Here is a 22,508-nt window from a genome sequence, read left to right as displayed (position 1 = left end):
ACAGGGCTCAATCTCATGACCCTGAGATTATGACCTGAGCCAAAATCAAGAGTCGGACGCTTAACTGACTGAGCCACCCAGACGGCCCTAAAATCACTTCGTAATACAAATCATTTAGTTATTTTATCTACAAAAATCTCCTTATGAACAATGGAATGACTTTCAAATAATTCATTAGAACTGAAGAGGTGCCACATTATGAGAAGAACCACATGCGTCTTTGAGAACATTAGTGAAACAAAATATCACTATGGCTTTACCATCTCCTTGAACTTAAAAAAATTAAAAGTGCCACAAAATAGAGTAATATGTCTCATTCTTTAACAAATATACCACAACCAGTGCTGAGTCTTTTTTTTTAAAAGGATTTTATTTATTTATTTGAGAGAGAAAGGGAGAATGAGCTGGGGGAGAGGAAGAAGGAGAAGCAGACTCCCCACTGAGCAGGCAGCCCAATGCAGGGCTCGTTCCCAGGACGCTGGGATCATGACTTGAGCCGAAGGCAGATGTGTAACCAACTGAGCCACCCAGGCACCCCAACTGCTGAGTCCTTTTAATAGTTACATTAAAAGGCTCTCTATCACTTAATTTTAACACTATTATCTCTTAATATTTTGGGTACCATTCTCTTATAATTATATTTAGAACCTATAGTACATTCTTCTAAGTATCTTCAAAGATAAATTTCAGAAAACAGTAATAAGGGGCTCCTGGCTGGCTTAGTCGGTGGAGCCTGAGACTTTGATCTCAAGAGTTGTGGGTCTGAGTCCCACCCTGGGGGTAGAGATTACTTAAAAAACAGAATATTATCCAAAAAAAAGATAACAATAGTAAATCAGATTTTTATTTTTATTTTTTTTAAAGATTTTATTTATTTGACAGACAGCGATCACAAGTAGGCAGAGAGGCAGGCAGAGAGAGGAGGAAGCAGGTTCCATGCTGAGCAGAGAGCTCAACGTGAGGCTTGATCCCAGGACCCTGGGATCACGACCTGATTAACCCACTGAGCCACCCAGGTGCCCCAGTAAATCGGATTTTTAGAGGAAGGAACCTGTTTTGTGATGCCATTTCTTTTTTTTTTTTTTTTTTAATATTTTATTTATTTATTTAACAGAGATCACAAGTAGGCAGAGAGGCAGGCAGAGAGAGAGAGAGAAAGAGAGAGAGAGAGAGAGAGGAGGAAGCAGGCTCCCTGCTGAGCAGAGAGTCAGATGTGGGGCTCAATCCCAGGACCCTGGAATCATGACCCGAGCTGAAGGCAGAAGCTTTAACCCACTGAGCCACCCAGGTGGCCCTGTGATGCCATTTCTTATCTGAAACTAGTCTACCAAAAAATGAGATTGTTTTATTATCTCTGGCAATTCAAGAAGAAATTTCTAAGTATGTTCTAAGCAATATGACTATTAATTACATGTTCTCAGGATGGGAATGTTGAAAGAACATTTAATTGGATTTGAGTTCTAATGTTTACTTTTTTAAAAAGGGAACAACAAGTCTCATAACTCAATAGTCACATCTTACTCTGCATCAGGTGACCAGAACAATGTAATAAAAATCAGTTTGTTCCCCCAACATCAGTGACGTTGATGTGAGAGACATGTTGATGTCTCACATCAACAGTCAGAACCCTAGTGCTTCACTTTAAAATTGTCAAAGAGAGAAAAACAACAACTAGGGGCACCTGGGTGGCTCAGCCGATTAAGCATCTCAGGGTCATGGGATGGAACCTCGTGTTGCGGGCTCCACACTCAGTGGGGAGTCTACTTGAGATTCTCTCTCCCTCTCTCTGCCCCTCCTGCCACTTGCACACATGCACATACATTGTCTCTCAAATAAATAAATTTTTACAAATTTTAAAAAATAACAAAAAATTAAAATTAAAAAAGTAAAATAGCTGTCAAACCAAATCTAACATTTTTCTTTTGCATTTATACCTACATTTATATTTTTTGTATTTTCATATTTGTATTTATTATTCTATTTATATTTATACCTGCTTTATACCTCATTCCTTCAAAAATGTATCCTTATAAAAGGATTCTCCTAACTTTAAAACTAACAAACAGGGCTTGGGGCAACTGGGTGGCTCAGTGGGTTAAAGCCTCTGCCTTCAGCTCAGGTCATGATCCCAGAGTCCTGGGATCCAGCCCCGCTTCGGGCTCTCTGCTCAGTGGGGAGCCTGCTTCCTCCTCTCTCTCTGCCTGCCTCTCTGCCTACTTGAGATCTCTGTCTCAAATAATTAACATCTTAAAAAAAAAAAACCTAACCAACAAGGCTTAAAGAATTCTTCCTTCTGATGTAACATGCTTTCTGAAAATTATTCCCTACATGTGTACTCCACTTTCTACTTTTCAAAACAGTCTCACATCTGTAAGACTGACAATGTGACCTTACAAATCTTTCCCCAATGCTTTTATTTAACTGAATTTCACTTAGAATAATTTTTTTCACTACAGAGAGAATACTTGTTGGGATCTCAGTTTTTGCCTGATTTTTTAGCTATGTAACTTAACAGGCTACATAATCTTTTTTTTTAAATTTATTTATTTAACAGAGAGAAGTCACAAGTAGGCAGAGCAGTAAGCAGAGAGAGAGGGGAAAGCAGGCTCCCCGCTGAGCAAAGAGCCCGATGCGGGGCTTGATCCCAGGACCCTGAAATCATGACTCGAGCCAAAGGCAGAGGCTTTAACCCACTGAGCCACCCAGGCGCCCCCAGGCTACATAATCTTAATTTCTCTTTACCTCTACAAACTGGGGATAATTACTGACGCTCATAGTGGCTAAGAATCAATTAGAGAATGCAAAAGTATTTCAAAAAATGTAAAGCGCAATTTTAAAAAATTAAGTTGCTATTACTAAAATTAGTAATAAGAACAAGCTCCTCATATCTGAAACTTTAAAAAAAAAAACTATAAAACCAAACAAAAATTTAAGTTAAAAAAAAAGGCAAGCTATAAAACCCATAAACTTCTTGGTAAATATTCACCCACCTATGTTAACAAGACACATTTAGAGTATCTGAAATGTGTGGATAGGTTTTGGCACTCTTTAAGTATTTTTGTCCCTGAAAAGGTAATATACTAAAATGGCTAAAAAATAAAATGGAAATAAAAGAAAGCACTAAAAGTCTCTCCCAGTTTCTTATTTTATCTCACATATAAAGCAGAGGTCCACATTTTTTTTTTTTAAACATTTAAATCATGTGCTTTAGGGCACCTGGGTAGCTCAGTCGGTTAAGCATCTGTCTTCAGCTCAGGTCATGATCCCAGAGTCCTGGGATCAAGTACCAAATTACACTCCCTACTCAGCAGGGAGTCTACTTCTTCCTCTGCCCCTCCCACTGCTCATGCTGGCTCACTTGCTCTCTCTCCCAAATAAATAAAGTCTTAAAAAATAATGTGCATTCATAAACAGCTAAATAGCAATATTACAAATAACACATAGGAATCAAATGACAATGCAGACAGTTTCCATATGCTTCTTAACAAAGAACTTCGAAATTCATACTTTAAAACTTTTCTGGGAAAAAAAAATGTAAAGCTAGTTTGATGGTGAAGTCTATTTAATACCCAAAGTGTTATTTCCACTACCCAACACAGTATCAGTGCTTTTACTGTTTTCCTTACCCTCCTGATGATTCCGTGTTTTGCTGTCCCTGGTTATTATAAGGCTGCTGGCCATATGAGCTCTGCTTTTGATTCTCATAACCACCGTAGGACTGTGAATAACCTAAAGATTGAATGGATATACCATTTAGTAAATGTTCTGATTTTTTAATTTCTAAAACAGCAACTTTAACAAACCAGTCCAACCTGATTGGCTCTGTCCATAGCCGGAGTAGCTGCCATAGTTCTGTCCGTATGAGGAATCAGTAGTTTGTCCATAGCCAGAATAGCTCTGAAATTTAGGTAAATAACAAGTTTCATCACCTACTTAAGATAAAAATAATTATTTACAAAAAGCACAATTTATATTTTAACCTACTTGTGATGCCTGTCCATAAGCTTGGTTCCCTTGATTTCCATAGGAAGAATAACTGTAAAAGAAAAATGTAGTACTTGAAAGAGATGTGTTAGAATTTAAAAGCTTAAAAAAAAAAAAAAAAAAAAACCATCTTCAGTTTCAACTTTCAACTCCGCACAAGCCTCTCTTCTGAAAAACTGCCGATCTGCCTGTCTCTTAGAGTCAAAATTGAAAGGTGATGACCAAAGACTATTAAGACATATATGAATCACTCCCAGACTCTTGAATACTAAGCAAGCACCAAAAGTTTAGCTTTGACAATCTCGCACAAATACAATTTCAACAGAACCAGAAAAAATCAAGGGAATTATACTTGGGTGTGGAGAGTGACTACATGGAACTAAAACCCATGATTTTAAAAATCCGAGACAGAAAATTAACTGTTGAAGTCAGCACTTTAATCAAATTAGCTGTTTGATAGATTTCTTCCTACCATCTGCCTTAAATCTGCCTTTAATAATTATATTGCATCCCCAGTAACACAGCACAGCCTGCCATATAGTTTGTCGACTGAAAAAAGGTACCTTCCTCAGATCTGACCTTTCATTTGATAGCATGCAAATTCTAACAAGTCAAAAACAAACTTTCTGAATATATGCCCCCCCAAAATACTTGAAAACCTTTTTATTATTCTAGAGCTATCAAGTGCTAACAGAATTTAACTTTATAAAACATATTTCACTGAATAAACATTTGCTAGTTGTCTATTGTGAAGTTAGCACTACACTATAAGAATAGAAAAGTCAAACCAGTTTTGTATTCATTAAGCTTAAAACCTGAAGACAGAAGATACCTCAGATGCTATTCTGAATATCTCACACCGAGCTCCAAAATATTTATAGTGTAAGTTGAAGGCTGTGTTTCTGGCAATTAAGAGAACCCTACTGTATGTATACAGTCACGTAAAATCAGACTTTTCTTTTTATCCTAAGCATGGTAAGGAGTCTTTTAAAAATGCTAAACATTTCTATTATAGTGCTTAAAGAAAGTCTGCTCTGAAAAAAAAAAATAGCATATTATATACAAGCAAAAACTGAAATGCTTTCTCTAAGAACCTATTACATAGTTCAATTGTCTAAATCCTTTTAATAGTTTCATCTTAAAAATTTCTTAAAGAAAACATGTTTTAAAATACCCATGAGATTTGTTTTAATCTCTAGGGGGCATCTGTATTTACTGATTCAAGCAGGCTTTTTAAAAAAAGGAAAAAATGTTTCAGTACATATGTACACAGGCCTTTCCCCCTTGACAAGCTAATATTTAACTCTAAAAAATCCACATACCAAATCTCAAAAGGAACCCTTGACTAAATTCATCTTTTTTTCCCCTCAGTTCTACTCTTACATGGTGTTAGTAAAACATACATATACTTTACCTTTGCTGCTCACCCCCAGACTGACCGTAAGTTCCAGAATCTAAAACACATAAAAAGAATTTTAAATCTTATTTAAAATTATGCTTCCCTCAAAAGCTGACTTTAGCTTTTACAGATGAAATCTGATAAGAAAATGTAATAAAAACTACGTACAGAAAGAAAACTACTTAAAATTACTGTGTAAGGATTTGCTTATAGTAACTACATCTTTGAAAAACAACTAATGGTCACAAGAACCAAGTAAACCAGTGTAAAACAATCAGTGAAAAATCCATCCTTTTAACAAAAACTCAAGTTATCTTTATACATAAAAAGGCACCTACTGAAACTAATCGAGAGTAAAAAGGGGGGAAGACACACACTCGGACAAGATAAATCCCCAGGATTACACTGACTTGTAAATCCTCACTAGCCCAACATACACATCATTCCCCTGTACTGGACTGCTCTGGCTGTCAGCAGCAACAACTAGATCGCTGAAGATTTTGGTAAAAGCAGCTAAATTAGTTGCTGATCTCCAACTTTACTAAGGTTTCAGGGACTTGGCCAATCGGTATACCAACTCAGCAATACCTACTTCCAGTTTCCTTTTTGGCAATAAAAACTACAAAGGCAGGCATGAATTAAATAATGTAAAAAAAAAAAAAAAAACTTTTTCTGAATTATGAGCTTTTCTCGATATCTCAAAACATCAGTTGTATCAAAACTTTTAAAGAGGCCCTATCCTTTGGGTTTTTGGAGTCAAATGAATGACCTAAGTTTATTAGTGATGAATAGGAGCAATTTCTATGAAACGTTCTTTCAAACTGCAAAAAATAACTCCATCTGAAACTGCTGACCACTAACCCCAATCTCATCCAACATGAAACAAAATCATTTGCTGTCAAACAATTCTTCTGAAAACCCACCAGAAATCAAATCAGTGACATCTGCATTCAATTCACATAAAGCTACAATATGAAAACACTGCCATTGCCAGTATAAGCAGATGACATGAGCTTTGCCACTTTTTTGCAGCAGAGATCTACAATCAGACTAAACAAATTTTTTTAAATCCTTAATCATAAGAATATTGATTAAAATCCTGACAAACTACTTCTATGAATATGAAGAACATAAGGGTGAAATGAAGAAAAAATTGTATCACCACCACACCCATGATAAAATGACTAGATTTATCACTAATAACCAAGCACATAGAATCTAATTGGACCATAAACAAATTAGACACATCTACCAAATGAGAAAGAAAATTTGCTTCAACTAAATCAGAAACTGAAAAGGATTATGAAGTGTGGGGGGGGCATGTATGAGTAAAACTTAAGGTACCCTGGTGATAAATGAAGCTTTAGCTTCAATTATACTCCAAGGCATGGATGGGGGGGTTTCTCCCACTGAGGATGGAGTTCAAGACTTGTTTATTTCCCTTTCACTCAAAATTATGTAAGTATACAGCATATAGGTCATGTGACCCTGGCTCAAATCTAAGTATGAGAGTCTATAATTTAACCCAGTCACTTTGGTCCTCTGAAATTTTAAATCTGACTTCTTTGTTGGCTGACTTTGAAACTGTAGAAGATATATTTGACCAGTAAGTATGGCCCTTATATTCATTAGAGAAATTGAGTTTGTAAAATGTTATTTATGGCATTTCAAACTACTGCTAATTAGGAGTACTCGACACTTGAGCCTTGTGTCTGTTCCATGATTTAGAAATGTTTTCATTTCCAAGTGTACAGGGTTTTGATTCTGTCGTTTTCTAATTATATTCCATAGCAGCCAGAAAAGGTATTTTCTCTATTATTCCTGGTACTTACTAGGATTTGCTGTTTCTCGCTTTTCCCCTTGCTAAGTATTCTACTTGCACAAATGCCCCTTATGAGCTTGAGAAGAACTATGTATTTCCTAAATGTTGAGTAAATTCTCTAACTCTAGATGATACTTGTTGGTTATACCATTCATACTCTTAATATTTGGTCTGTTCCATCTATTAATTACACAGAAAGGTATGCTTAAAAAAAAAAAAAACTCCATTTGACCAGGCTTGTCATTTATATTTTTTGGTTTCTATATTCTGAGGTACATAAAAGTACAGGTTTATATATCCGTGATGAATCCTCTTTTAACATTATATCATGATTAAAAAGGTCCAAACTTTATTTTGACTAGTAACATAACAAACAATCTTCCTTTTGGTTGTTGATTGCTTGGTTCATCTTTTTCTCTCTCGATACTTCCAACATTTCTTAATCTTATGTTTTAGGTGTATCATTTCTGAACAATTTTCTTCCCAATATGAAACTCTTTGAATTGGCATTTTCTTATTTTTACCACTACTTTTATTCCTATGCGCCTATATTAGATTTTTCTACTTACTAAGATTTTTTTTCCTTTTAACTCCTTTCCTGCCTTCTACTAGATTTTCTTTACTCCCTTTTCCCATATTGCCTTAGAAGTTAAACATTCAATTTTTCTTCTTTTTGCTTCCTTTTTAACTTCCAAATGTTATCACTTTAATCTTCAATGTTCCATACTGTTAATATCTGCCTTTTATTTACTGTTTTGCTCCTTCTATTGTTTTCTACATTCTATTTCTCCTTTCTGGATTTACTTTATCTTAGTTCTTTTGGCAAAGGCCTGAAAGTGGTACTCTTAGTCTTTAGACTTAGGATCATTTCATTATTTTTCAACTTCTTAGAACTTTTAAGTCTACCAAACTTAACTGTTTCCTATTTTCCTCTGGTAGGTAATTGGTATTTCATAACCTACAGTTTCACATCAATGTATCTAGGTATGAATTGATTTTTATGTCTCATGTTTCAAACTACTGCTTTTTGACCCAAAATATTTACCAATTTTGGAAAAATCTCAACTGTAATATTGATCCCATTTTCTTAGAAGACGTATTATATACATACTATATGTATGATAGGATTTCTCCATCTGTTTCTAAACCTTATTTTTCATCTCCTTCTGAATTAACTGTGAGTAACTGTATCTGTCTTCCACTTCACTAATTTTTCTTCTGCTAAGTCTGCAATTCAACTTAACCACTGTTTCTATTTCATACTAGGTTCTTTTTAAAGCTATATGGTCTTTCTTCCTAACATCTTGGGTCTTAGGGTTGATTCCTTCCTTCAGGTTTTTAGTAATGTCGAACTTACTTGATTTCAGATTAACTATTAGGGTTCTAACCCCATTTGCCATAAATTCTCATTTTGGTGAACTGTTTCCTCAAGTTCTACAATTTTTTAATGTGAATCTACCTTTTGCAAGGCTTATTTTTTCTAGAAGATTCCTGTGACCTAGTCTGTGAAATTTCCCCCCAGAAAAGATTTTTCATTTCTACCAGGAGCCCCAAGGTTATTATAGGCGCAAAACCAATTTTTATGTTAACTTCTTGGCTTAAGTTTTCCTGGACTCCCCATTAACTAGCCCAAATGTACACCCAAATTACATGAAGCATAGTTCCCAGGTTACGAATTCTCAGGACAGAACTTTTTTACTCAGGACCCAAGCTTCCTTGTTATCTGTTATGCTGATACAAAGGTTTTTTCCTAGTTCACTCTTTCACTGAAGACAATCTTTTAAACATCTAGGTTTTATGTAAGGTCTCAGTTCCCATTATCTGGCTCTAATAATCTCAAGGCTTCATTTCCTTGGGCACTTGGGTAATAAAACTCAAGTTTCAGGGCACCTGGGTGGCTCAGTCAGTTAAGTGTGTGTCTTCAGCCCAGGGCCTTGATCTTGGAGTCCTGGGAACGAGACCCAAGTCAGGTTCCCTACTCAGCAGAGGGCCTGCTTCTCCCTCTCCCTTCCTCCTTGTGCTCACCCTCTCAAATAAAATCTTAAAAAACAAACAAAAACCCCAAGTCTCTAAATGATAAGACCTACACCCACCCCTTCAGGGCAACTGTCAAGCTAGCTCTATGCTGGCTTCTACTCCATTTCTGGCAGTTAGGTCTTCCCTTCCCCCTTTTTTAAATAAATTCTTGCATTTCCGGTGTTTGTAGATAGAAGATTTGAATTTATTTTGGTCTGCCATACTGCTAAAATGAGAACTACCTTAACTTTAGTTTTTTTATGTATAACTGATATTAGATTTGATTCTAACTTGAAGGTGTCAGATAATTCACATTTGTAAACAATGTATGAATGAGTTTGACTTACAATATTTATAATTTTTACTTATTTATTGACTATGTAAGCACTTTTATTAGGTTTGTAAGTCTGCTGTCAGGCATCTGGAGTGGTTGAGTTTGGAATGTTTAAAGCATTTAACTAAATTTAATGCAATTAGCTGTTTACAGGGAGTTTACTGTTACATTTATTAACTGAAACATTCACCAAAAAACAAGTCAAAAGCATAATACTTATTTTTACATAAAGTCAAAATATTTTTATGCACATTTTACAAAATGTATAAACACTATATAACACTAAGCAGAACTTAAAGATTCTCGCTTTAATGGACATAAAATTTAGAAACACTAAGGTCCTTTTCACATATGAAAGCCAATCTTGATATTTAAAAAACTTAATTTACAAAGTGACAAATTAATCTAGTGACTTGGTACTTCAAAGATCAGTACTAATGGATAAATGAGCTCACACACTAATATGATAGATGAAAATCCTAGATTTTACAAATGGTTACCTCTAAAATTTAATCTTCCATAAAAGCTATGCAGTCCTATTAAAAACAGCCATTGTTTTACACCAATAAAGATGTTAAAAATCAACCCATGCCAATAGTTTTTAATGTCCACTGAAACGGTAAATTTCTCCATGAGGGTAGGAGAATCTTTTTTCTTTTTTTTTTTTTTTTTTTAACAGCAGATGAGTAACACACCTCCTAAGGATAAACTTCTACATACTTCTGTGGAGCTTTACCAGACTTCATACCAAATTATGTACCTGGTAAAAGATGTACCAATGTCTACTTGGAATAAGAAACTATTTTCTTCTTGGAGCAAGGATTAAATATTTTAAGAAAGAAATCCTGTGCAGTTAAAAGCCTCTTTCATCAGGTAGGTGCCCTGTCCTACAAAAACTCAATATTCAGACTTAATATTAAGGTTAATCTAAAGAATATTAATTATTCTTCTGTCCAGCCAGTCCTGTTAATTTGGCCTCATCTCAGCCTGCTACTTGCTTTTTGTCACAGATCTCCATCCTTCCACAAGACTGGATGGGGGGGCGGGTGTGGGGGGGGGTGTTGTTCGGGTTTTTTTTTTAATACCAACAGGTCCTTCCTTAAAAAATGTAAAAGACTGTGCCAGCCATCCGTTTGATCCCCATCATATGGCTTCAAGGAAATGTTCTGCTTTCCCACTTGAAACGTGATCTCTCATGATGTTTTCTAGCAAGTGGATAGCTGGGTCTTTGCAGCCTGTGAGGTACCCACAACAGAGAGGACCTTGTGTGTTAGCTAGTACTAAATCTAGGAAACATTCGTGTTCCTGACTTTATGTTCGGGTTTATTAGCAGGACCTAAACTGACCTAAGAGATCGATGCCTTTTTTTTTTTTCCCCTCTTCCACACCGTGGGGGAAGGGGGAATGTCTACCACTTTAAATGTTTCGTGTAAGACTGCCTTTCCTTTGGCCTGTATGCTTTAAGGTAAATGACACATGTACCTACAGGACTCTATCCAGACCAGAAAAGGCTCACTTGCAGGGCTCTTGTAGGAGATAAACAACTGGAGAAGGGAGAAAAATGAGAGGAGAGTGAGGAGGAAGCTGAATTACATGCTAACACCCCCACTCGAATCCGGGTGGTTACGGTAGAGGGAATGACAGTAAGTAGGATTTTGTGCAAGGCAACGTCCTTTGAAAGGGCTCCCAGAGCGTCAAGACCCCCACCTGATGAATGGGTGAGTCAGGAAGGCCCAGCTCCACTTCACAGATGGGGAAACTGAGGTACGAGGCGGCGAGACGACTGGCCCGAGGCCTCGCTGAAAGATCTGAGGCGGAGCGGAGAACCAGAAGCACCGATTCTCTCAGGCGGATGCTCTAATCACGGGCTTCCCCCCGCCCCCGTGATGGCGTAGACGGCCTCCGCCCCCCCAACTCACACACCCTCCCCGGGAGCCGCACGTCTCCTCAGGTTCCAAGGACAGGGTCAAAAAAAAGGGGCCCGAAGCGCTCCCGCGGAGATCTGCAGACGGAGAGCGTTGGGAGCGTGCGTCCCTTCAGTCCAACATGGCGGCGGCCACGGCCGCCCCCCCACCCCAAGCCTCCCTCAGGGCCGAAGGCTCTCCCTCAGGGCCCTCCGGTGGGCGGGAAGACGGCCCAACCCCGCCAGGCCCCTTCTCGTCGCTGCCGCTGCTCGCTGAAGGAGTCACCTACCCGACATGACTAACGGCCGCAGCGCGGAGCCCCCAGAGCCCGCCGACAACAAGGAATACGAGAGCCAGGCGGCGCGGCGGCCGAAGCTGTACTGAACGCGGCGCGGCGGGCTGAGCCCGACTGCGGGGCCTCGGCAGCCAATCAGAGGACAGTGGACGGTACCACCGTGCCAGCGCGCGAGGGGTGGTTCTGTACGAGTACCGGCCCCTGAACCCTGAGGTCTTCAGAAACCCTCTCTGTTCTCCCCTCCGCGGGCGGTACCATTATTGAGAGGGAATCGAGAGGAGAAAGTACCAATGCAGCCATTAGCATGGGGGAGGAGGCTGATCCTACTTTCTCCGCCCCAATTACAGTCCTGTTTCTGACTTTTATCGCGTCTGAGAGAATTCGAGGTTAGGAAGCGAAAGAGAGGAGGCCTTATAAACAGAGACTATTTGGTTAGAAAAGGCCTTTCTTCCCGTGAAATTTCGAGTGGTATGCCCTAGTTCGCTCAGCTTTGGTTGCCGACAGCTGGAGCCACCTGGGGGCGTTGGGTGTCGGCGAGCTCGGGGACGAAAGTCGTGATCGCCTCCGGGTCTAACTACCTTGTCAAGTAAAACATAGACTACAAGATGATACTGAAACAAACGTCTGCATTAAAACGAAACCACACGCAAACCCAGCCTTGAGAATATAGTGGTGGGAGGTCGAGCTTCAGATTTCAGTGCTGTTGTAATGGCCAACTCTACTTATCAGGCACCTTACATCATCTCATTTAATTTTCACAACACACTGATGAAATACTATCCCGACGTTACGGGCGTGATTATTCACTTGCCCTAGGTCGCACAGCTAGTACATGGCCAACGTGGAATTCGAATCCTAGAAACTATTGCCTGTGGGTTTAACCACTGTGCAGCATTGCCTAGTGTGGGATGGAGCTCTGGAGTATGAAATAAAGCCTGAAAGCTCAGAGAGCACACAAGAACATTCCCTCCACCCCCCACCCCCACGAGGGCAAAGCAACATCTGAGTCAAGCCAGAGGCAATGAGCAGAAGCACACCAAGTGAAGTGGGGTAAAGGGCTTTTGACTAGCTGTAAAACAAGTAATTCTGTATGTTTGGAGTTTACCCTCCAGGGGAGAATAGTAGATGAGGCCAGAAAAGCAGAATGCTAAATAATCCATACCTTGCAAAATACAGAGCATTAGGATTTGTGCTTTATCTTGAGGGCACTGGGAAGCCAGAGGATTTTATTTTTTTTAAAAGATTTTATTTATTTATTTGATAGAGATCACAAGTAGGCAGAGAGGCAGGCAGAGAGAGAGGAGGTAGCAGGCTCCCGGCTGAGCAGACAGCCCGACGCGAGGCTCGATCCCAGGACCCTGAGATCATGACCTGAGCTGAAGGCAGAGGCTTAACCCACTGAGCCACCCAGGTGTCCCAGCCAGAGGATTTTAAAGGAAGGTCAGTCATATTTGCATCTTCAGGCTGCAGTATGAAAAATGTATGGAGATGAAAGGTGCCTAAAAGCAGGGAGACCAATTGGGTGGCCGGTGCAATCATTCTGGTGAGAGATCACAGTGGCCTGGACTTAGGTTTTAGCTGTGGAGATGGAGTAAGTGAAGAGAGCCTTGAAATAGTTGCATAGTAGACTGGAAAGATCTGGTGACCAGTTTGGGAGGCAGGAGCTAGGGGAGAGTGAAAAGTGAATTCTGAGTTTCCCACTTAGATGAGTGGTCAGATAGTGGTACCATTCACTGTGGTAGGGAAGAGGAGGAGGAGCAAGTTGGGGGTGGAGGTAGAGGGATAAGTTCAGAATTAACACCTTCAGGTCAGAACAAAGACATGAGGTCATCTCTCTTCATTATACGATATTGAGGGTCACAGAGCTCTCTGAATAAGTCCAAACAGGCAAGATTAAAGGAATAAAAATTCCTTCATGACTAAAAATGATTCAGCCGATCAGCATGTACATTGAGGAAGAAAGGTAACCCAAAGGAGGAGACAATAGGCATGTGCAATCGCAGGAAAGGATTGGGTTGGGGATAGGGGAAACTTCTAGATTGTTCTTCCTCTTTATTTATTTATTTATTCATTTATTTTACAATTGAGTGTTCTTTTTTTTTAATTTTATTTATTTATTTGACCGACAGAGATCACAAGTAGGCAGAGAGGCAGGCAGAGGGAGGGGGGAAGCAGGCTCGCCGCTGAGCAGAGAGCCTGATTCGGAGCTTGATCCAGGACTCTGGGATCATGACCTGAGTTGAAGGCAGAGGCTTTAACCCACTGAGCCACCCAGGCACCCCATCTTTTTTTTTTTTTAAGATGGAAATGCAGAAAATGTTGTTCATCATTGCTCCCTGAAGTTTGTACCTTCAATTCATTCATTCATGAATGCATGCATGCATTCTTCACTCAACTGCCATCTTCTGAGGTCTACTGGACGTCAGGCCCTGGAAGGTCTGGAGGTAGAGAAATAGGAAGCACCATAGCCCCTGCCTTCCAGGAGCTGCAGTCTCATAAAAGGGACAGTACAAACCTTTAATTCCAACAACTATGGAATGTGCTAGAATCAGAGGATGCAGAGGGTGCTCTGAAAATAGAGTAAGAGCATCTAATCCTCAGGAAGGGTGGACAGGGTATTAAGGAAGGCTTTGTGAAGGAGATACCTTCTAAACTACATTTTGAAGAAAGAACAGGAATTGGGCCCTGGATGTATATCAGGAACAGCATGCTCCAGGCAGAAAGGGCTATATTTGCAAAGACTACAACAGAGCCAAGTGCAAGGAATTGGAAGTGGTTCTGGCTGGCGAGTCTGTGCATGTGCAGGGGTGGACAGTGGTGATAAATGATGAGTGAAAGAAGTACACAGAGGCCACATCTTAAAGAACCTTGTACGCCTGGCAGGGGGGTTGAATACTAAATCAAAAACAATAGGGAAGGGGCGCTTAGCTGGCTCAATCCAAAGAGCATGGGGCTCTTGGCTTTGGATGGTGAGCTCAAGCCCCATGCTGGAGGTAGAGATTACTTAAAAAATAAAATCCTAAAAAAACAAAAAACAAACAAACAAAAAACCAATATGGAACTTCTGAGGAATCTAATCAAAGGAGTGATGTTTAGGATTTTATATTCATTATTTCTTTTAATATTCTGGACAGCCCTGTGAAATAGGTGTTGCTGTTGTCCACATTTTGTAGCGAGAACACCAGAGCTCACGAAAATGAATCTCTCTACCAAGTTCACACAGCTAATTAGGGACAGAAGTGGAGCTCACATCCAGGCTTTTGGAACAAGCCCAGGGTTCTTTTTACAGTGTCCCTGGTCTCTCAAACATGCAACACAGATCTCCTCGCAAGTCTGTATTGCCCTGGGGCTTCTTCCCAAGGGCCTTTCTCTACCAGGAACTGACTCACAGATTGAGTCCTGTGCCCTCCTGTCTTCTAGGCTTTGCCTGGGGATAATTATCAGGAACCAACTTTAATATTCACCCAGTCGTTTTTCAGGCTACAAGATCCTGCTCCCTCTACCTTCCCTCACTCTGCACAGTTAGGGAAGACAGCAGGTACATTTTACACATTAGCTTTAGCAGAATGTACTTGGGAAAGTCTTAGCACTGGGCCTGTTTGCCCTTGATCCATTCTCCCTGTCCTCACTTGGAGAGCTAACCCGGGCCGGCTACCTTCCAGTTTCAGAGATTCCCTCAGGTGGTAGCTTCCAGCGAGAATCAGCCAATGAGCAACCTGGTGGAAAATCAGAAGGCAGAAGAAAGGGAAGAGCCAGGATGCGGTCTCCCTGCTTGTTCTCCACCACGAGTAGTGTCTCAGGCAGCAGCTGTCTTTTCCAGAGATCCTTTCTATCTGTACCCTGCCTCCTGGGATCCTGTAACCCTTCCTTTCTTCAACCTTCCCTTCATCCCTCCAGTCTATGGCTGCGAGAATCTTGCTGTTGAAAATGTCTTGAGTTGCCTCCCTCCCTCGTTTGGTTTCCCAACTCTTCCAACATGGGTGTAGGGCCTTGTAGGGCCCTATAAGGAAGGTGAACTTTGTTAGAGAGAGGAAGCCAGAAGAGGGAGCCACTTAGCTGAGCCACGATAGGATCTGGCCTGTATTACTGGGGTTGCTCTGACTGCAGTCTTGAGAATGGACCCTAGCCGGCAAGGAGGTTATGGCTCCCACCAGAGTCAAAACAAAAGCACAGCGATCTTTTGTCTCTTTTGAAATCCTGTGGGACTCACAGTTGTACCACATCATTCCAGGCTGGCTACCTGATTAGAGGCTAATTTATTCTCCAGTTGGGTTGTCAATCCCCCTCTGAACTCTGCAGTGCCTCAGGTAGTGCTGGAAACAGTAGGCACTAAAAGCGGGTGGGGGGAGGAGGAGGAGGAAGCTTGTGTTGAATGAATGAATGAATGAGGGGAGAAATGGGATGACTTCTGTAAACTCCTCAAGCTCAAAGACCTTCTCTAGGACCTTCTTACATCTCCCACAAGGCACGGAGTAAGTATTCGGGGAGCACTGTTCGAAGACTGACAGCCTGTTCTGTGCCAAGTGTCACAGGCTGGTAAGCAGTCCTAGCCATCATCAACCCCCTCCCACCCCCACCCCAGGAAGTGTCCCTGGAGCCCTGCTCCTCCAACCTTCCTAGAGAGCAAGCCTCCTGCAAAGATTTCCCTGAGGTTCTGCGAGGTAGGAATCGGATCCTTGCAAATGACAGACTACCCCATCCTCCGGACAGTGGCAGGCACTTCCTGTTTGGGGTGGAAAGGAACCAGACACTTTCCTGTTAGCAGGTCTTTTAAGCAAAGCAGCAGATGCTGAGCAGGTCCTGGCCAGCCTTTCAAGCCAGATGCCTGGCGGTTAGACAGCCTTTATGTGGAAGGGAAGTGGGGCACAGTGCCAGATTGGCTAGGCTTTTATTGTGCTCCTTGCAAGTCCCCTGGGTCCTGCTGTGAGTAAAAAACAAACCAGAAGAGGCTGTTGCCCTGCAAATCATGATGAGGATTAGGAGAGATGGGCTGCTCTGAGCCAGAGAGTGTTCATTGCCTAGCAAGAAGATGCTCCTGTGGCTGTCCCGGGGCAGGCTTCCGTATGTTGTCTAGAGATGAGCATCTCCCAGTGTGAAACGGTGCAAAAAATACAAGCATGTAAGCTTGTGTCTGTGCATCCAATATCTAGCACTTGATAGGATTTTTTTTAAAGATTTATTTATTTGACAGAGAGATCACAAGTAGGCATAGAGGCAGGCAGAGAGAGAGGGGGAAGCAGGCTTGCTGCTGAGCAGAGAGCCCGATGCGGGACTCGATCCCAGGACCCTGAGATCATGACCTGAGCCGAAGGCAGAGGCTTAACCCACAGAGCCACCCAGGCGCTCCGACTTGATAGGATTTTAACTGTGAAAAATTGTCTGGTTGGCTCCCTCTAGCAAATCGGGGTAACAGAAAAGGCAGGAATTATTGTTGTCTCATTTTCAAGATGATGTTAGTGGACTTGCAAGGGATAACAGAGTAAGAAAAAGTCCAGGTTCAAACCCAGGTCTGTCTCCCTCCAAATTTCTTGCTTTTTCCAGTCTCCTAGGAACACACACATGTGTGTGTATGCACAGACAAGCAGACAGACAGGTAGACTTAGAAGGTGACCCAGTCTAATGAGAGCACATCCCCATGTGCTAGAGAGAGGAAATTTCTCTTCCAGAGACAGAAGTGGTTCCTAAAGACTCAGGGCTTCTAAAAATGAATCACAACTAAAAATGCACAGAGGTTGTAGTCAGATACGGATCCAAATTATCACAGCTAACCTCCTCACAACTCTGCGGAACACCTCCTCTTCAGGGCTCCCAGACTAATCCCATGTCCTCATTCTTATTATTATTATTCCTATTATTGTCACTTGGGGAGGCTGGTCATTCTGTGAGCACCTTTCTTCAGAGCCCATAATTCCTTCTGATAAAATCTGCTTTGTGCTCTGCACGCTTCCTGGGAAGGAGGAAAGGGCAGAGACAAAGCTAATTGTTCTTCATATTATGGAGAGAGAAACTGAGGCCCAGAAAGGGCCTTGTCCAGGTCCATACATCCTGCCTGATTCAAAGGGTCCTGGTCAGGAAGAGGACTCACTGGCCAGCTGTTGCCTTCTGTAGAGAAGGAATGGCCCAGGCAGCTGCCAGCCACTCTCCTGGGCATGCAGTGTGCCCAAGCCCTGTCCACTCTGGGAGAGCTGGGAGGTACTGTGGATTTGAACAGAGCCCCAGTGCAGAGAAAGAGGGAGGGGAAGGAGGAGGAACGGAGAGGACTGCCAGCCTAGCTGGGTCAGGAACTTGCTCAGCCAAGATAGGGAGGGAAGAAGAGAGCCAGACCCTTGGAAAACCTAGCCCTCCTATCTTCCCCTTGAACTATGGTGTCTAGTATTTAGTGATTTGGTAAGTCTGAAGTAGAGCTCAGGAATCTGAATCTTTACTAAGTGCCTCCAGGTGATTGAGTGTAGGTCCTCCAGTGATCTTGCGACTTGAGGTGAGATAGCATAGAGTTTAAGAGCTCAAGGTCTGGAGTTATACTATCTGGGTTTGAGCCCTGGCTCCATTATTAGATTTATGACCTCAGACAAATGATATAATCTCTCTGTGCCTCAGTTTCCTCATCTTTAAAATAAGGATTTGGGGCACCTGGGTGGCTCAGTGGGTTAAGCCTCTGCTTTCGGCTTAGGTCATGATCTCAAGGTCCTGGGATCGAGCCCTGTATCGGGCTCTCTGCTCGGCAGGGAGCCTACTTCCCCCTCTCTCTCTGCCTGCCTCTCTGCCTACTTGTGATCTCTCTCGCTGTTAAATAAATAAATAAGTGGGGCGCCTGGGTGACTCAGTGGGTTAAACCTCTGCCTCTGCTCAGATCATGATCTCAGGATCCTGGGATCGAGCCCTACATCGGGCTCTCTGCTCAGTGGGGAGCCTGCTTCCCCCTCTCTCTATCTGCTGCTCTGCCTACTTGTGATGTGTCTCTCTCTGTCAAATAAATAAAATCTTTAAAATAAATAAATAAATAAATAAGGATGCTTATAATAGTAGCTTTTTCATAAGGAAGCTGCGAAGAGTCGACGACATGATTTATGTAAAGCACATAGCACATACATGGCACCTGTTAATTTCTCAGCAAGCATTAACCACTATTATTTGTTCCAACTCCTCGTTCCCATCCCTACCCCCACTCCCACCAGAGAAGGAAATAATGGTATTGGATTAACACAGGGACTTGTCATCACAGGATTGTTTGGCACGTGGCTGATCCAAAGTCATTCTCCCCACAACCTCATCACTCTTCTGATGCCCTTGCTGTGGACTGAGCTTCTTCCAATAAACTATCTTGCCTTTCTCACCTTCCTTCCTTCCTCAGTGCCCCTCTCAGATGGCAGGCCACCCTCCTCCACCCTATCCAAAGTGACTTGGCTCAAGATGTGTCCTGGAAAGTGAAAGCATACAGCAAGTCAGTTGTGGAGTTGCATAGGCCCCTGGATTCCTGAAGAAGATCACAGAATTGGGTGCTCTGGGACTTATGAGTAAACTTTGGAGGCAGAAGGGAACTGAAATGGTTCTAGCCATGGAAACATGCCATCTTTCTGGGAAATGGAGACATCCTGTGCCAAAGCATGGTTGAAGCCCAGGATGAGCGTGTGGGCAAAGGAAGCTCTTTTCTGCATAAATTCTTGCAGGCACTTCCAAGTGCAAATTCTCAGCATCTCCAAGGGACCACAAACAGAGGTAATGTGGGACAGGTGAGCATCAGATGAAATAATGTAACCAAGAACACAAAAGGAAAACAGAGGAAGTCCATGTTCATACACAACAGTGGTGCTAGTTTTCCAGGTCCAGGGACCATGGCTAACCTGGGATGCAGAGAAAGGCAGAGTCAGCTCTCCGAGTGGCTCAGTCCTCCCAGTCTCAGCCCTCCAGGGAAGCACTGCTTCCTGCTTTCCCTCTCTTCTCAGTGCAGCTGATATGGACACCCTCTGGCATGTGCTGGAGAGAGAGATGGAGAAATCTTGCCTGGAAAGAGAACTGGCAGATCTGGGACTGACTCCAGCTTGGCCAATGGTATCCTTGCCAACTGGTGCTCCTCAGAGCTCCCTGCCCTAGATGGATACAGAGTTGTATCTAGCCCTTCAAAATCCACCTATTCATGTGGAGAAAGGGGAATCCTCTTGCACTGTTGGTGGGAATGCAAACTGTTGTAGCCATTTGGGAAAACACTATGGAGGTACCTCAGAAAGTTAAAAATAAAACTATCCTGTGATCCAGCAATTGCACTACTAGGTATTTATCCAAAGAATGTAAAAATACTCAAATGGATACAGGTACCCCAATATTTACAGCAACATCAACCACAAGAGACAAATTATGGAAACAACCAAAGTGCCCATTGATTGATGAATAGATAAAGAAGATGATAAATATATTATATATAGTAATATGTGAGTAATATATTATTATATAATCTAGATTATATATTATTATACAATCCACATTATATATAATATATATTATATAATTATATTATAAAATCTGTATTATTATAAATATAGATTATATAATAATATATTACTCAGCCATAAAAACAATGTAATCTTGCCATCTTAATGACGTGGATGGAGCTAGAGAGTATTATGCTAAGCAAAATAAGTCAGAGAAAGACAAATACCATATGCTTTCATTCATGTGGAATTTAAGAAACAAAATGAACGAGCGAAGGGGGGGAAAAAAGAGGCAAACCAAGAAACAAGACTTTTAACTATAGAGAACAAATTGATGGTCACCAGAGGGAAGGTGAGTTGGGGGATGGACGAAATAGGTGATGGGGATTAAGGAGTGCCCTTGTGATGAGCACTGGGTGTTGAACCGAAGTGTTGAATCACTGTATTGTACACCTGAAACTAATATTACACTATATGTTAACTAACTGAAACTTAAAGAAAAAAAGAAAACACCTGTTTGGTCAAGGACAGCATATACCCCATTATACCAGCAACCTTCAGGCAACACACACACACACATACACACTCTCTAGGGTCGCTAGAGAGTTAAACAAGGGGGTTAAGTTAAACTTGAATTTCAGATTGACGATGAATAATTTTTTAGTATATGTCCCAAATGTTGCATTGGCACATACTTATACTAAAAACTTATTTGTCGTTAACCCGGTACTCAAATTTAACAGGACATCCTGTATTTTTATTTGCTAAATCCAGCAATCCCACACGCCGTCAGCATCTCCCTCCTCTAAGCTCACCGCAGGACTCGGCTTGAACGCGTGGCGGTGACACAGTGCAGTCCTTAGCTGAGAACCTTCGTCCGGTCTGCCCCGTTAGACTGAAAGCTCTCTGAGGGGAAGGCCCAAGCCTTGGCCACCATCGCCGGGCTTCCGGCCCAGGCAAGGACGCTCCTTATGGATGTGCACCAGGGCACCGGCGGAGAAGGAGCAGGGCTGGGCTCATAAATCCATTACAACTCTATGCCCACCGCGGAGCCCTGGCGCAGGGATGGCGAAGGCCGCTGTTTTTATTAACTGGCCTGCGCAGAGGCGCGCCTGTTTCTAATTGGTTCGCCCAGGAGGAGTGCCCCCTTTTCATTGGTTATCTAGGAAGTAGGCGGGGCCTATCGCCAGTTAGTTAGCCCACCGCAGCCTCTAAGTCAGTCCACCGGAAAGAGGTGCTTTTTAAAAAATCCCTCCACCCGAGTGGCACCTTTTTTGAAATAACATAGAAACCTTCTGTGGGCTCCTGAGGCTCTGAACCTTAGGATAAGAACACTGCAGTACATTTGCTTAGCACTTTAGACATTCCAAATCACACGGATCAACTCACGGAATCCCCAAACAGTCCCCCAGAGGTCGGTGTTATTGTGTCATTTGCATTTCACATTAGCAAACTGAGACCCGAAGAGAGACAGCACCCTGCTCGCAGTGACGAAGGCAGATAATGAAAACTGTCGACTTCTGCTCAGGGCGAGTTTAGCGAAGGCTCTCAGGTAAATCATCTCATTCCACCTTCGCTAAAGACTGTGCGGAATGCATAAAGACAAGCACTTTACCCTCAGTTTCTCGTTTAATCTCCATGCAACTCTGGGAACTAAGTATCATTTGCTCTCATTTTACTGATGAGGAACCGACGCTCCAAGTAGTTAAATCCTTTGCCACAAGTCACAAAGCGGCAGCCTACCACTTATGCATACCGCACGAAGTCGGGTACAGCGCTCACTTACATTATTCTCTCATTAAATGCTCCCTACAACCATATGATATTGGTATTCTTATTATCGACATTTACTGATGAGGAAAATACTTTCGGAGAGGGTGAGTAGCTTGCCTAAGACCACACAGCCAACAAGTAACGGAGGTAGGATTCACACGGCTAGCAAAGAAGCAGATCTGGAACTCAAACCCCATTCTTCTGGACCCAACCCAGGGCTCCTTCTCTCATAGCCAGGGGCCTCACCCCTTGCCAGCCTGACTAAAATAATGTGACCCTCGGGCAGGCCAGGACCCTCCAAGATCGATGTATTAGGTAGCTACAGTCTCCGGGAGACCCTTCTTCCCAGCCCTCCCCGGAGAGATCCGGATCAGCTGGAGGTGCCTGGAGAGCGAACCGGTGGGCAGGGCGGCGGCGGGCATCAGGCCAGGCTGTGCAGCCTGCGGAAGAGGCTCCGGGACCCGTGCGTTCCAGCTGCAGGGCGGAGTGGGTGGGGCCGGCTTGACCGGCCCCCGCCCCTCCTCCTTCCCTTCCTCCCTTGCCCTCCGGGTCCCG

At 42.3% G+C, this 22,508-nt stretch overlaps 1 protein-coding gene across 2 annotated transcripts in view; it reads right to left on the bottom strand.

Moving 5' to 3' along the window:
• TAF15 (TATA-box binding protein associated factor 15) overlaps positions 1-11,863 on the bottom strand; it is a 29,302-nt gene extending 17,439 nt beyond the window's left edge. For both annotated transcript variants that reach the window (XM_045984978.1, XM_045984979.1), the window contains exons 1-5: positions 11,749-11,863; positions 5,399-5,438; positions 3,985-4,036; positions 3,813-3,897; positions 3,627-3,729 (exon numbers count right to left, since the gene is read on the bottom strand). In XM_045984978.1, the coding sequence (XP_045840934.1) occupies positions 3,627-3,729; positions 3,813-3,897; positions 3,985-4,036; positions 5,399-5,438; positions 11,749-11,755 (287 nt within the window). In that variant the 5' untranslated portion in view covers positions 11,756-11,863. The remainder of the gene's footprint in view (positions 1-3,626; positions 3,730-3,812; positions 3,898-3,984; positions 4,037-5,398; positions 5,439-11,748) is intronic.
• Between the last annotated feature and the right edge of the window lie 10,645 nt (positions 11,864-22,508).

Source organism: Meles meles, chromosome 18, assembly GCF_922984935.1.
Source record: "Meles meles chromosome 18, mMelMel3.1 paternal haplotype, whole genome shotgun sequence".
Taxonomy (NCBI): Eukaryota; Metazoa; Chordata; class Mammalia; order Carnivora; family Mustelidae; genus Meles; species Meles meles.
The sequence above is the reverse complement of the archived record's forward strand: the minus strand, read 5'-3'. Positions and strand labels throughout refer to the sequence as shown.